General features: G+C 38.1%; 1 protein-coding gene and 1 pseudogene across 1 annotated transcript; both read right to left on the bottom strand.

Annotated features, from left to right (window-relative positions):
* Positions 1 to 3,836: 3,836 nt before the first annotated feature.
* Positions 3,837 to 4,325, bottom strand: LOC144238942 (transcription factor BTF3 pseudogene; annotated as a pseudogene).
* Positions 4,326 to 11,499: 7,174 nt separating this feature from the next.
* Positions 11,500 to 12,450, bottom strand: LOC144238929 (olfactory receptor 2AG1-like). The gene has a single exon (XM_077772868.1). The coding sequence runs from the start codon at positions 12,448 to 12,450 to the stop codon at positions 11,500 to 11,502; it is 951 nt and encodes a 316-aa protein (XP_077628994.1).
* Positions 12,451 to 16,432: the final 3,982 nt, after the last annotated feature.

The following is a 16,432-nucleotide window of genomic DNA, read 5'->3' as shown; positions in this document are numbered from 1 at the left end:
ACTTACAAATTCCTCCTGACTTGTCCCACCCTATCCTCCATGGAGCAGTTTCTAGGGATTCTTGTCATACAGAGAAGAGTGCTGCTAACTATAGACAAACCCTCCTTTCACACAGTGGGAAGAATATGGGAAATTTTATCTTTTCTAGGAGTTCTGCTCTCACTTCATGACTATCTATGAACAAAACAATTATGAGTGAAGTGGCATAAGCCAGCGAAAATGAGAAGTCCCTAATGAAAATCAAGTTTGCCACATTGAGGTCTGGCTGCTTCGGCATCATGTCCATGGCCTGTCCTGAGAATCCAATGTTATTCATTCTGTGTCATGATGTCCTTGCTGAATTGAATGAACTGTGTGCAGAATGATTCTGCATGGGAGAACAGATGTGTGCAATAATAGATTCACTATGCATGTGTGAGGTATATTTTCAAATTATGTGTAACTAGCATGATCTTATACAAGGAAACGAAAACTAGTCTTGCACTACTGATGCTTTGAGAAGCTATGTTATAAATAATAGCATTTACCTTTTTAAAATTGAAATATAGATTACATACAATATTGTATTAATTCAAGTGTACAGCATAGTGATTTAATATTTATANGCCTCCGACAACTATGCATGTGTGAGGTATATTTTCAAATTATGTGTAACTAGCATGATCTTATACAAGGAAACGAAAACTAGTCTTGCACTACTGATGCTTTGAGAAGCTATGTTATAAATAATAGCATTTACCTTTTTAAAATTGAAATATAGATTACATACAATATTGTATTAATTCAGGTGTACAGCATAGTGATTTAATATTTATCTATATTACATAATGCTCACCACAGTAAATGTAGATATCATCTGCCACCTGACAAAGTTATTACAATATTTTTGACTATATTCCCTGTAATGGGGTCTATAAGAGACCTATTATTTATTTTACATCTCATGATTTATTTATTTTAAAATTGAATGTATCTCTTAAGCCCTTTAATGTATTTCACCCATCCCCTTACCTCCCTTTCATCTAGCAATCACCAGTTTGTTCTCTGTATTTATGAGTGTTTATGTCTTATTTTGTTTGTTTTGTTTCTTTTTTGTTTTTTCTTAAATTCCACATATGTGTGAAATCATATGGTATTTGTCTGTCTCTAACTTATTTTACATAGTATAATATTCTCTAGCTCCATGATAGACATATCACCTTTTCTTTTTTTTTTTTAAATGTTTTTTTAATTTATTTCTGAGAGAGAGATAGAGAGGGACAGCATGAGCAGGGAGGGTCAAAGAGAGAGGGAGACACAGAATCCAAAACAGGCTCCAGGCTCTGAGCTAGCTGTCAGCACAGAGCCTGATGCGGGGCTCAAACCCACAAACCATGAGATCATGACCTGAGCTGAAGTCGGACGCTCAACCGACTGAGCCACTTAGGTGCCCCGACATATCACCTTTTCTTTATCCATTCATCTATTGATGGACATTAGGTTGCTTCCATATCTTGGCTACTGTAAATAATGCTGCAATGATCATAGGGGTACATGTATCATTTCAAATTAGCATTTTCATTTTCTTCAGTTAACTACCCAGAAGTGAAATTGAACACCACCTACTTCTAGATATAATGCTGTCTCATGGCCATTCACAAGCTCACTTTACCACTTCCTCTTTCCTTGTCATTAAATAAAAAGAAGTTATATCACATAATTAGAATGATCATTGAAAAAGTGCCCATGGATCACTTTGAGTTACATAAAAACTATACAACTGACTTCATTAGGGGGTGGAGGCAACAGGGTAAGAAAACAAAGATGCTAACACACACACACACACACACAGAGAGAGAGAGAGAGAGAGAGAGAGATACTGATATATAAATTTAAATGAAAATATCAGCCTCTGACTGGCTAGCAGACTACCAATGACTATGCAGGAGCAGCTAGGCAAATAATAACATGTGAGAAACTAAAAAGCTACTGAAGTCACCATATTCCGGGTACTACCCTTGTCTTCTAGAGCAAATAGTTTTTCAGTTTTTAAAAGAAACTAAATATCTTTCATTTATGTCACAGGTTTATGACTGTTACTTTTGTATTAAATCAACCCAATGAGCATTGATTTCAATAGCACGGTTTGAGTTCATTTATTCAATGAATATCTAACTCATTTATTAACTTAATATTTATTGAGAACCCTTCTATGTGCTGAACATATAGGAATAAATGAAGTTCAAAATTCCTATACTCATAGAACTTACCTTTTAGCAGAAGATGATAAACAAGTAAAACACATATGTCAGATGGTAATAAGTTGTGATGAGGAAATAAAAGCAAAGAAGTGTTGGTTGCAATTTTAAGCAGGTGCTCAGGAAAGATCTTTCTGGGAAGATGGTGTTTCAATTAAAGGACACCTTATATTTTGAGAAATTAACATCTGTGCTGTAACCAGAATGTTAAGAAGAAAGAATCAAGACATCATTTGGGGAAAGAAAGTCCAGGCAGAGAGAACAGAGAGTCTAAATAGTTTGGATGGGAATAGTTTTTTTGTTTGTTTGTTTGTTTGTTTTATCAGAGCAGAAGAAAGTCAGAGAGAGTGATTGGAGTCTGATAAGTGTCAGAGAGAGTGGCAAGGAAGGAGATCACAGAAACAGGCAAGGACCAGATTGGTAGGGCTGTTTTATTAGTTTCCCATGGCTGTCAAAACAATTTATCACAATGTATACAGTTTAAAAAACAGAAATTCATAGTTCTTGAGGCCAGAAGTCTGATATCAAGGTGTCTGTAGACTCTGTTCCCTCCGAAGCCTCTGCTTTTGGTGCTGAGGTATTCCTTGGTTTGTGGCGGCATGACTCCACTCTCTGCCTCTATCTTCATATGGTCTTCTTCCCTCTGTCTCTTCCCCTCTTCTTAAAAGGATATCTGTGACTGGGCTTAGGGTTTACTCCAATCCAGGTGGATTTATTCTTAAAATTTCACTTAATTACATTGGCAAAGATCTTTATTCCAAAGGTCACTTTCTGAGGTTCCAAGTGGAGATATAATATTATATACATACATATACATACATTGAATAAATGAACTCAAACTGTGCTATTGAAATCAATGCTCATATGGGTGTCACAACTTTGGAAGTCCTAAAAAAATGATTGATATTATTTTAGGTTCCATAGAAAACCACCATGGTATACTTTTTAAAATGTTTATTGATTTAAATTCAGGTTAGTTAACATACAGTGTAGTATTAGCTTCAGGAGTAGAATCTAGTGATTCATCACTTACATATGACACTCAGTGCTCATCCCAATATNATTGATATTATTTTAGGTTCCATAGAAAACCACCATGGTATACTTTTTAAAATGTTTATTGATTTAAATTCAGGTTAGTTAACATACAGTGTAGTATTAGCTTCAGGAGTAGAACCTAGTGATTCATCACTTACATATGACACTCAGTGCTCATCCCAATGAATGCCCCCTTTAATGCCCATCCTCTATTTAGCCCATCCCCTCACCCACTTCCCCTCTAGCAACCTTCTGTTTGTTCTCTGTATTTGGGAGTCTCTTATGGTTTGCTTCCCTCTCTATTTGTATCTTTTTTATTATTAATAATCTTGTTTCAAACTTCATTCCCAGGCTTCTTCAGGCTAATTAGCTGCAAAGAATGAATTGTATATAAGTGAAAACTGAAAAGAGCTACAGTGTCCAAGGGGCTTGGGCTCAAAAATATTAGAGATCTGGATTTTATCAGATCCATGAACAAAATTTTTAAGAAGCAGTCATAATATAAAATAGCAGCTCCCAGTAATTTCTTCAAGTTTTATCTTCTTCAGAAGTTGAGTCAATTCAGTTGACTTCATTCTTGGAAGCTTCATCAAAATTCTCCACAAGATCTGGAACTTCATCATCATCATCCTCTCCGGTAGCAAGCGGTGCCTTTCCATCTACAGATTGTTTGGGCAGAGCTTCAACCAGCTTTCTTAAACTAGTCAGACTGTCTGCGTCAAGCTGGTTTAGGATACTGGGTAGCATTTCTGTCTGCTGCTTTGTCTCAGCATGGCCTGTAATGGTGAAAGTGTTCGCAGCCAGGGATGCCTGAACTTTAGGGTTGTTAAAGTGGATTACTGTTCCTTGGTTTGTAAACATATTCACTTCCTCAATACCAGAGATATTGTTTACCCCTAACTTCTTTAATGAGAACTGAAGTTTTTTTTTATCATTTGCTGAAGCTATTCTATGAACCACCTTCTTTTACGGAGCAGTTCCTTTCCCACCAAAGCGCACTTGTGCTTGCAGTTTGGAGAGTTTCTCCTGGTTCATGATACTTTCTTTCATCTTGTTGGAGCAGAAATGGGACCCGTGGGGGACTAGGGTTGGCGCTCAGGGGGTCTAGGGTGGACCAGCTGAGATTAGGCGCACACAAGCGGGGACGCAAGATGGCAGCTAGACCTCTCTATTTGTATCTTATTTTTCTTCCCTTCCCCTATGTTCATATTATACGATTAAAAGGTCACTCTGAGCGTTGCTTGGAGGGTGGATTGTAAGTGGACAAGCAAAGAAACAAGAAAAGCAATCACTAAGACTGAGTTCTATTGTAGTAGCCCAGGGTAGAGATGCTGGTCTTAACTAAGATTATAGCAATGGAGAGCCAGAGGAGATAAGAAATGTGGTTAGATAAGATGTACAAGATGAAAAAAAAAGAGTAATGAAATACCCCTAAGTCTTTGAACCAAGCAATGCTGTGGATGATGAGGAAGACTCCAAAAGGGTGGAGTTTGGTGAGGAAATCAAGAATTCTCTTTTGAACTTGTTTATATGGCCCTTTGTTATATGCTGACTTTGTTCTCACACCACTCTTCTGTATTTGAATAGCGACAATAAAGCCTTCATTAAAACAGTCAAAACATGTTAAATTGCATCCAAAGCTGTTTAGGAATCTGTCCCCCCCCCCCCACTCCATTAGCATAAGACTTAAAGCATTTTGGGTACAATTACAGAAAAACCCTGGTAGTAGTTAGTTCAGTGGGCATCATCCAGATGATGCAGAATATAAGTTGTAAACTGCCTTTTATGTTACCACCATTATTGAAACCTCTGTTTTTAAAATGCTGACAAAATTTAGAGACAGTGGTCCTTAGATTGGTTTGAGAAACACTACAGTAGTATCTGATTATCAGATAAGATTCAGGTATTTCAGTTGGTGATTTCAATGAAAAATGCCCCAGGGTATTCTCTTATTGTAGAAAGGTTTTAAATAGTTAATAGCACAAATTGCTCCAGGGAATGCCCTGTTTACAACAGCTCTTAGGACCTCAGGTTTAAAGACTTCTTCCAGGCTGTTTCTTTGGTGAATTGGGGAATTTAATAAAATGGTGTTTCTTAGCTTGGGGTACAATAGGACTCAACCCAGATGATGTCCCAACCTTCAGAATATTCGGTAAATGGCAGTGGAAATTGCCTATTAGGATATGGATTAGCAGACTGCTGAAACCATAACTTCCTTCATTCATTAAGTTGTCTCTTCATCACTGACCCCAGTGTCCTGTTTGTCTCATGCCAGTACTCCATGTGACAGTAGGTAAAATGACTAGAGGGAATTAAGTTTGAAATCTTCATTCTGTTCCTGGGATGGGCTCTGCCTTTTGCTTCTCTCTTTTTCATCTGGCTTCTACAGAAAATGCATACTCTTCTTTTTTTTTACTGATTCTGAGTGATAGCCTCCCAAATCCTCTTCTGCAACTCCTCTGGAGAGATTAAGCTACTGACCAGGAATACTTAGAGTGACTGCAGGCACCAAAAGTTAATCTGCCAGATTCTCCTTTGCCCCTTGCTGTCTCAATGTTCCCCTTTCAGGGATTCCCGCCTTGTTCTGTTTAGCCACTGGATTTGGACAGTAGAAGTAGGCAGGACCAGGATGCAACCTGGACTACCTGCCCTAGGGAACACAGGCAGCATCTTTTTGTCGTCAGACATCCCTGGATGGCCACATTAGACTATGTGAGTATGCTAATTTATATGTGCAGATATATACAAATCCTAGTATCTTGTCCCCTGTCACACTGAACTCAGCCTTCTTCATTTGGGTGTGGGTAAGTTTATTCATTCTCTTTAATCTGGTGATCAATCCTAGGATCTTCTAAACCAAGATCTTCCCAATCCCAGGTCAGAGTTCAACATTTCAACAGTCCACATAAGCCCACTCTTCTCATTTAGATTTCTTTTGAGAGAGTGAATGTGTTGGTGTGGAATGTCACCATGAATCTATTTGTCCATTCATTTTAAACCCCTACCATGTCTCAGGTGATACTGATATTCAGATAATAAAGATAAGTGACATATGTCTTATTATCCAGAAGAAAAAACTCAGTCCAGGAAGACAAATATTTAATCATCAAATACTTAAAAAACAATGTAGCAACTGCATGAAAGTAGTACAAATCTTTTCCTGGATATTGTGAATTTGTAGACTGAGTAAAGAACTGTAAGGAAGTAATTACATTAAAGCTTACTTTAGATAATTAAAAAGTAGTTAAAATCAGAGGGACCAGAGTGGTCCCATGAACGAATCTTAGGTTTAGAGGAATTATAGGTTATTTCTTTTTCTNAGGAATAATTACATTAAAGCTTACTTTAGATAATTAAAAAGTAGTTAAAATCAGAGGGACCAAAGTGGTCCCACGAACGAATCTTAGGTTTAGAGGAATTACAGGTTATTTCTTTTTCTATTTTTTTCTTTTCTTTTCTTTTCCTTTCTTTTCATTTCTTTTCTTTTCTTTTCTTTTCTTTTCCTTTCCTTTCCTTTCCTTTCCTTTCCTTTCCTTTCCTTTCCTTTCCTTTCCTTTCCTTTCTTTCCTTTCCTTTCTTTTCCTTTCTTTTCTTGGCTGAACCCTAGGATAAAAGGTTAGGAAAAAGGTGGAAATTAATGATGTGTCTGTTGGCAGAAGATAGACCACTCAGAATTCGAAAAAAATTATAAGAATGGTATGAAGTTGAGATGATGAATCACAATTTTATAGTAGTTATCACTTGCATTTTGTGTGGGTGTGTGTGATTTGTTTTCCCACATGGGATGTAGACGGCCAGAAGAAGAAATCAGAAGTAACAACTTGAGAATGGGGTTTAGAGTACATGATAAGAAAGGAGAGGTTTTAAGAAATATTTATAGTTAAATTATGCAAAATGCCATAATTGACAAGGATATGTGATGGGAGAAGAGGTCATTGCATAGATAAAAGAGAGACCTTGGTTTCAGGGCAGTCATGGAAATAAAAATGATACTGAAAAGATTTGAAGAGTCAATGATGATAAAAAGTAGAAGTAGTAAGTGCTTAACATGTACTTGATAAATTTAGTAATAAAAGTATAAACAAAAGTTAGATAATAGATACAAGAAATAGTATGATCAAGGGAGACTGTGCTGCTTTTCTCTTTTTTTCCCCANTTGTGTGGGTGTGTGTGATTTGTTTTCCCACATGGGATGTAGACGGCCAGAAGAAGAAATCAGAAGTAACAACTTGAGAATGGGGTTTAGAGTACATGATAAGAAAGGAGAGGTTTTAAGAAATATTTATAGTTAAATTATGCAAAATGCCATAATTGACAAGGATATGTGATGGGAGAAGAGGTCATTGCATAGATAAAAGAGAGACCTTGGTTTCAGGGCAGTCATGGAAATAAAAATGATATTGAAAAGATTTGAAGAGTCAATGATGATAAAAAGTAGAAGTAGTAAGTGCTTAACATGTACTTGATAAATTTAGTAATAAAAGTATAAACAAAAGTTAGATAATAGATACAAGGAATAGTATGATCAAGGGAGATTGTGCTGCTTTTCTCTTTTTTTCCCAAGGAAAAATCACTTTTTAAAATTGTGGTGAATAAAAAAACATAGAATTTACCATCCTAGCCACTTTTATGTATAGTTCAGCATATATGCATTAACTATATTTACATTGTTGTGAACATCATTAAATTAAACCAATGCTTATCTTTGCCCTTCATTCCATATACTTTAGAAGGCTCTCCTATCACATTTGACCTTGACATTGAATTTTGGAGCATCACAGTTTCAGTCCCAAAGAATGAACAAAGAGCAAAAGAATGCAAAGGGTATTTTCATGCTAATTAAATATATTAATAAAGTTAGCTGGAACTTTGTTGTTTCAACTTCCATCATGTCACGTCAGATGTAATCTGTTTTCCTCTTCATTTTTATTTGTTTGTTTGATCTGTCACCATATTTGATACATCATTAGTATTAACTTCTATATATCATAGTAATGGCCACAGAAAATAAATGGAAACAAGGGGACCATTGTGTTTATGTGACCATAGTGACAGTTATAAGGAAAACAAAAACTGCAAATGTCATGAGAAAATTATTATAAATATTTTCTTATTCAGAGGTTTTCCTATAAAAAATTCTCAATATATTTAGATGTACCTAATTTGTCTTCCTGTTTCTTTTTTTCTTTTTCTTTTTTAATGACCCATTGCTGTCTACAATAGGCCCTCCAAAGCCCAAACTAGAACTTGTTTGGAATTTTTCCAAAACGTGCAAATTTATATAATATACATCAAACTACCTGGTCACAACTAATAGGAAAAAATTTAAAAGAATCCAAAGAGTAAAACAGAATAAGCAACCTCCACACAGCAGCCATGTGTTATTATGCTTTCTCCTTAACAGCTGTTTTCGTAATCTGCACTTATTTCTAGGCCATGATCCCTTTATTACAATGGGATATTATGTAATATTATGAGCTAACCTTGTTTACTGTCCTAAATTCTTTAAATGGCTTATATTTTATTTACTTCTTACATAAACACTGTAACATATGTTTTATTTGTATCACCAGCTCGCAGATGAGGAAAACTAGACCCAGAAAAGCTAAGTAACTCACTATTGGCCACCCATCAANAAATAAATAAAAGGCATCCAAGTCATCAAAAAAGAAGTCATACTTTCACTATTTACAGATGACATGATACTTTGCATAGAAAACCCCAAAGATTCCACCGAAAAATTGCTAGAACAGATACATGATTCAGTAAAGTTGCAGAATACAAAATCATTGTACAGAAATCTGTTGCATTTCTATACACCAATAATGAAGAAGCAAAAATAGAAATCAAGGAATCAATTCCATTTATAAATGCACCAAGACCCATAAGATACCTAGAAATAAACCTAACCAAAGAGATAAAAGATCTGTACTCTGAAAACAATAAAACAGTTATGAAAGAAATTATAGGTGACACAAAGAAATGGGAAAACATTCCATGCTTGTGGATTGAAAGAACAAATATTGTTAAAGTGTCTATATCACCCAAAGCAATCTACACATCTAATGCCATTCCTATCAAAATACCAACAGCATTTTTCACAGAGTTAGAACAAACAATCCTAAAATTTGTATGGAACCACAAAAGACCTAGAAGAGCCAAACAACCTTGAAAAACAAAAGTAAAACTGGAGGCATCACAATTCTGGACTTCAAGTTATACCACAAAGGTGTAATGATCAGGGTGCCTGGGTGGCTCAGTTGGTTAAACATATGACTTTGTCTCAGGTCATGATCTCAGCCTGNAGTATTACAGATGAAACAGTTCTGTTTTATTATTTTTAATACTTTTTATTTATTATTTTTTAAAAAAGAAAGCATTAGCAAATTTCCAAAAAAGGGCAATATTCCCTAAAATAGTGTCACTTAAATGAACCATGTTATTTTGAAGGTTCAAAACAACTTGCAGATTTTAAGTACTTCCAGACTTACAAACAAATCGTAGTAGTACAACATATTTAAGCCACTAAAAAAATTGATATATTGTCCTCTCCTTTTCAGCACAAATAAATACACATCCACAGACTCACACATCCACATATATTAAGTGTATGAACCCTTTGCAATTTAGCTACATTTCAAGACTGAAACCAATTGTTTATTTATTTGTCTGTTCTGTCTGTTTACTGCCAAGGAGTAAGCATTGCTTCCAATGGACCTTGATAATGAGATGCCCTTTCTATTTTATTCATTTCAGCAATATTTGGATTTTAGGCAGGTTAAAAAATTTCCACATCAAAAAAAAAGTCGAACAAAAACACCTGTTGGAGGGGCCAGGTAGGGCAGTTTCTGTAATGGCTGTTTGGAAAAAGGAAGTGAGAACATGATACAAATATATACAAACTATTACCAGTTTGAGCATTAATTAGGCTGCCTGCATGATCTTTTAACAAGGTCAGGTGGTCTAAAATTTGTGCAGATCTCAAGGTCTGCTCCCCTCATATGAGACTTGCTTAGGCCTCCCACTTGAAACTCTTTTCTTTGGTTCATATGTTGGTCCAATATGGACTCCCAAGCCAGAGGTCATGTCCAAAATTGGTAAAAGTCCCTTGCCTCATTTAACTTAGTAGCTACATGAGAAAAATAGCAAATTTTAAACAGAATATGGATCACTTCTTATAACTTGCTTGATGGAAAAAAGACGTAAAAGAGAATTTGATAATGAGATATCACCTTAAACCCATTAGAATGCAAGATTAAGAAGACAAAAAGTAAATATTGGCAAGGATGTGGAGAAAAAGAAATTTTTGTGCAATGTTGACGGGAATACAAATTGGTGCAGCACTGTGGAAAGTATATGGAAATTCCTCAAAATATAAAAATACAAATATAGTTCTACTACTGGCTACTTATCCAAAGAAAATGAAAACACTAATCCATGAAGATATAAACATCCATGTTTTTACTGCAGCATTATTTATAATAGCCAAGATATGAAAGCAACCCATGTGCCTGTTGATAGATAAATGGATAAAGAAGATGTGATATATACACACACATACATGCACATACAATAGAATATTAACCAACCATAGAAAAGAATGAAATTTTGCCATTTGTGATAAATGGGTAAACATTAAGGATATTATGCTAAGTAAATAAGTCAGACAGAGAAAAACAAATACCATATGATTTCACTTTTATGTGGAATTTAAAAAAAACAAAAGAAAGAATAAAGAAACAACAGAAATAGACCATGAATATAGAGAATAAACTGGTGGTTGCCAGAATAGAGGGGGATGGAAGGATGGTTAAAATGGGTCAAGGGGAGTGGGAGATATAAGCTTCTAGTTGGGAACAAATAAGTCACAAGGATAAAAGGTACAGTGGGGATGAAAGAGAATAGATTCTATGCTATTGTAATGGTATGTATGGTAACAGATGGTAGCTACATTTTTGGTGAACATAGCATAAAGTACAGACTTGTCAAATGACTATGTTACACACCTGACTAATGTAACATTCTATGTCAACTGTACTTCAAAAATAAAAAAAAGTAAAACAGTAAAAATACAGACACACAATATCATTTGACAAGTTAGGTCACATTTCTTCATTTTTCTTAAAAGATAGACTCTGAGTTATAGTGTTTTCACCATGAGTATTAGCAGATTTCTTCTGACTTTCAAGAGGAATGAATTTTGAGGGCTAGCCATAAGCTCTCCCTAGATGGTGGAGTGTGTCCATAGCATGTATTTTCCCAGCACTTTCTTCAGGACCCCCATGACCTCCTTATTCCTCAAGCTGTAGATAAGAGGGTTCAGGGCAGGAGTGACAATCGTGTAGAAAACAGAGATGATGTTGTCTTGCTTGGGGCTGTGAAGGGAACTAGGCAGGACATACATGAATGTGGCAGCTCCATAGAACATCCCAACTACAGTCAGATGGGAAGAGCAAGTGACAAGGGCTTTCTGCCTCCCCTCATTTGAGGGCATGTGAAGCACAGTAAACAGGATTAGTGCATAGGAAGAAATTATTGCAACAAGAGGGGGAATCAGGAAGGTCACACCCATCACATACACAAAGAGTTCATATCTGGAAGTATCTGCACAGGCCAACTTCAGTAAAGGTGGAATCTCACAGAGCAGGTGTCTGATCTTCTGGACTTTGCAGAAGGGATATTGCATGGTATACATGGTATAAACAAAGGCACTTAAGGAAGCCAGTATCCAGGCTGTGGCCACCATGAGCCAACAGACCCTTGGCCTCATGAAGACCATGTAGTTCAGAGGATGACAAATGGCCACATATCTATCATAGGCCATGAAGGCCAGTAGCAGGTCTTCTGCACCACCCAGCATCAATGCCAGAAACATCTGAAGGGCACAGCCTGCAAAGGAGATGGTGTTTTCACTGCGCAGAAAATCCATGAGGGCCTTGGGAGTGACAACAGATGTGAAGAGGAGGTCCATGAGTGAGAGCTGCCCAAGCAGGAAGTACATGGGCACGTGGAGCCGGTAATCCATTGTGATGACCAAGAGCAGCAGGCCATTGCTGGTCAGAGCCAACATGTACAGGACAGTGATTGTGGCACAGAGCAGTTGAGGAGACCCACTGTCATTCAGAATCCCCATCAATATAAAGCCACTATCCAGGGTGGAGTTCCAGTACTGCATCCTGTATTCTTTCTTTAGTGGCCTAGAATCAAACACATTGCTAGTGAATTTTTGCTAAGGAGGTCCCTAATTTGTAACACCATAGGATCCTGATGATGGCCAACATGAATCCAATGAGGATTTCCAACTGGAAAATGACTTTAACTCCTGCATTCTCAGTTTCTGACACTTCTAATTGTATCTTGATGAAAGAACCATCTGTATGGTCATATTCAGCTAAGCATTTCATAATAGAATACAATATGGGGCTGCCCATGATACAGTTAATTGACAATCTGACTCTTAACTGACTGAGCCACCCAGGTGTCTCGAATGTCTGACTCTTAATTTTATCTCAGGTCATGATCTCCTGGGTATGGGATCAAGCCCAGTCAGGCTCCATACTACCAGTGTGATTCTCTCTCACCCTCTCTCTCTCTCTCTGTCCTTCCCACACTCACATTCTCTCTCCCTCTGTCTCTCTTTCAAAATAAATAAATAAACATTCTATAAGATAGAAAGCAATATCCAGTACCCAAGCCCTTGATTATTTCTGTACCTATGTTTTAAGTATAATGTTTGATGATTGATTTAAATACCCAGTGAGTGTCCTAACAGACCCATTCTGAATACAATACTCTAAAGCAGGTACATAAATGTGATTTCAACGAAAACTTCCACTTCATTTTCCATATAAGTTATGTCTGCATATGCTTGCAGAACTCAAGGCTGTAGATGTAAGCATCATGGGAAGAGCTAAAGCACGTTCACCTTAGTCACCTCTCTGGGCCAGCTCCACACGCCCAACTAGACTGAGAGAGAAGCAGTTCTAGACTGTCTCAGATTAGGGGCTGATGTGTTTGACATGGTGTTGGTTTTATGAGCTAAAACTTTTGGATCAATGACAACACAGGTGTGTTTTTTACAGGCTATGAAAACATGTGAGCCTGGGAGAACTCAAAAATCTGATAACTGATGAGACCCTGCCCAGGAAGATCCAAGTGTCTGCGTTTGGGAGAAAGGGTGAAAGGTGCTAGGAAAAGCAGCATGTGTTGTATGCTGTAATCAGGCTCATTAATCGTATCGTCCCTCTTGTGCACCTGACCCAGATCCTCACTCTTCGTCTTGCAGCACCAGGGTACGTCCACTGGATGCAAGGGCCGCAGGGACAGGGAGGAAAAACTCCTGTTCTGGAAAGCCACGTTTGGAATGTGGCATCTATCCCACCCCAGAAAAGTCAGAAGAGACAGGGACTTGGGATTGACGAGTATCAATGGCATGCATCATGGGAACTACGCAGATAAATCCAATTCTGAACACGTGTTAAAGAATCTGTAAGAGAAACATGATTCTCTAAATGTTTTCCCTATACTGTGGCTTCTATATTTGGACATTTCACTGGCTCTCCTTCTGGTCTCTTATGGATCCACAAGATTCTAATGGTACAAAGGTATTAGAGCATATGATGGGCATATCATCTGCTCTTAGATGGCTCTTTGGAGACATTCATTACCAGACAGGGGCAAAACAGGAGTGCTGAAGACAGGTACTGATATTTCCACCAGGAAGCAGACACCCAGGCCTGGGATGTGGCAAGTCTCCATCATTTTCACTGATTTTCCTTCATGTTTAGAAAACCTAGGATAGAGGGCGTTAGGGTGGGGTACAGACCCCAAAGCGCTAGAGAACCTGGAAGACAGAGTAGCTTAAGTTCTTAGGGACTGCTCTGGGCTCTGTTTCTCAACTCAGCATACCTAGAGGCTGCACACTTCCCTGACAGAGACACAAAGCCCTTACCTCAGGTACTGAGAAGCCCAGCTGCCCAACCGTGCCAACTGCCCTGAGGGTTGTTTGAGGCTCAAGGATTTTCCTGGCGAAATGGGGAAAGGGTGAGGCTTTTCCAGCAGTGTCCAACTGGTTTAAGTTTTGGTAAGTTGGGTTAAGAGTCTGAGGAGTCTGACCAACATAGGTGTCAGGGCCCCTTCTGATCCTTCTATTCCTCTACAGGTCTTCTCTGGAGATGCAGTGGAGACCGAGGGCTAGTTCAGTTCTGGGGTACTTTCTGTGGAGCTCTTGCTTCAGTGATGGATTTCCTGCTCTCACACCCACAGAGAATTCGAAAAAACTGTCTCTGTCACTCAGTTCCCCAGGTCAAGAACCCATCCAGCTCTGGAGAAGTGGTCAGAGTGAGTTCTTGGGTCCAGATGCTCACACTGCCATTTGCTCTTGCTAGGGTCTGGGAGCCAAGATGAGAGCAGCAGGAGTCTGGACGAGGTAGATATTGGAAGAGCTGCCCAAGGGAGACCCTGCTGTGCTTGGCCTCATGTCTCTGGGGAGGCTGTTCTGGCTCCGTTCCCATGACCCCACCCCCTCTACTTTATTCCATTCCTACATTCACAGGGACTTATCTTCTCAGCTGAAATGGCCTCCCCTGGAAATGCTGGTCCAGGAAACAGGATGTTAATGAGTCCTCTAGGGCATGTTTCCTGCCTGGTATCCCTGCTTTTTACTCTCACTAAATGAGCTCAGATGCCCCAGGTTTCTATTTCTGAATTTCTGACTGGATAGACCAAGAAACAAGTGTCTTTTTCCAAGCCAGTGTTCTTTTTCTTTTTAATTTTTTTAAAAATGTTTTAGTTATTTCTAGGAGAGAGAGAGAAATCGTGAGCAGGGGAGGGACAGAGAGAGAGGGAGTCACGGACGGAAACAGGCTCCAGGCTCCGAGCTGGTAGTCAGCACAGAGCCCGACGCGGGGCTCGAACCCACGAACCGCGAGATCATGACCTAAGCGAAAGTCAGACACTTAACCGACTAAGCCACCCAGGCGCCCCTCCTCGCCAATGTTCTTAAGGTGGGATTTGTGTCAGCTATAGGACACTCCCACAATGTCTTCTGTGTAGAAGTTTATCACTGTAATTATAACCTTGATTCTAAATTCTCATGTTCACTGCCTGTTTCATGTGCTCTGTCATATACATGTTTTTGTTTTACAAGCTCTCACTCCAACCTCATTCAGCTTCCAAATATAATAAAGCTTTCTCTGTTCAGACAAACAACAATTTGGATTTTCTTTCCTTTGGACTATATCTCTAAATCCCTTCCATTTTTTATCATAAATTGTTTTCAGAAAGCATTTATAATAATTGGGTCTACTTCTACTTTAATTGTTCATTCATTACAGTGAAGAGAACATGTGCCACCTGCTACATTAAAAAACAGAAATACTGATAGCACAACCCAATAAAATTGTATTTCTCAACAGTTTAATGCATATTTTTAATTTAGAGAGCTGTCCTTAACTGCTCTCTTCTATGGGGTTGGGTGGGGACCCAGGCTTTTCATTTGGTGGTGCCTATCAACATCTTCAGTAGGTGATTCCCAGGTTGACAAGAATACTCTCCATCTGGGTAGTCTGAAAGGAAAGAGATCCTATTGCACAAAGTGTAGGTGTTTTTATGGTCAGACTTCACTTCATGGCACTTCTTGTGGCACACTTCACTTCTGCATTGCACTCCTCGGCCCATTTGTATCACCTCCTGTCAAGTGTCCTACATGATTGAACTGACCTACTTGTCTCAAGATCACCAAATCCTTTTTGCCAAATCCTGTAATATGTACTATTTTGTATTACTCAGTTTGTCGAAACTCACTAAATTCCCATGTTCCTCCTTCTTTTGGTGCAAAAGGGCTAAAGCTTTGTTTGTTCCATACTAGCATTAATATTTTGTTTCTTCTCATCTCTGTGTTAATCTGGTAGTACCATGCCAGCATATAAGGCCCAGAAGGTCAGGAATGAGTCTGTTTTGTTCCCAATCACATTTCTAGCTCATAGCATGGTAACTGCACAGGTAGGTACTCAATAAATGCTTGCTAAATTAATAAAGGGGTGAATAATGAAGGTTTCTACCACATTCAAGCTGCTCTTGAATTCCAACTAAAATATCCATGGGGAAAAAATCTATTTAGGTCCTCTGCTAATTTTTTTTTTTTTTTTTTTTTTTTT

This window comes from Crocuta crocuta, unplaced genomic scaffold, assembly GCF_008692635.1.
Source record: "Crocuta crocuta isolate KB4526 unplaced genomic scaffold, BGI_CrCroc_1.0 scaffold382, whole genome shotgun sequence".
In the NCBI taxonomy this organism is placed as follows: Eukaryota; Metazoa; Chordata; class Mammalia; order Carnivora; family Hyaenidae; genus Crocuta; species Crocuta crocuta.
Note: the sequence above shows the minus strand (reverse complement) of the source record. Positions and strands in the feature narration are given on the sequence as shown.

Bases quoted from the DNA above. Each gene is read 5' to 3' on its own strand.
- LOC144238929 (XM_077772868.1), bottom strand. From the start codon at position 12,450: ATGCAGTACTGGAACTCCACCCTGGATAGTGGCTTTATATTGATGGGG.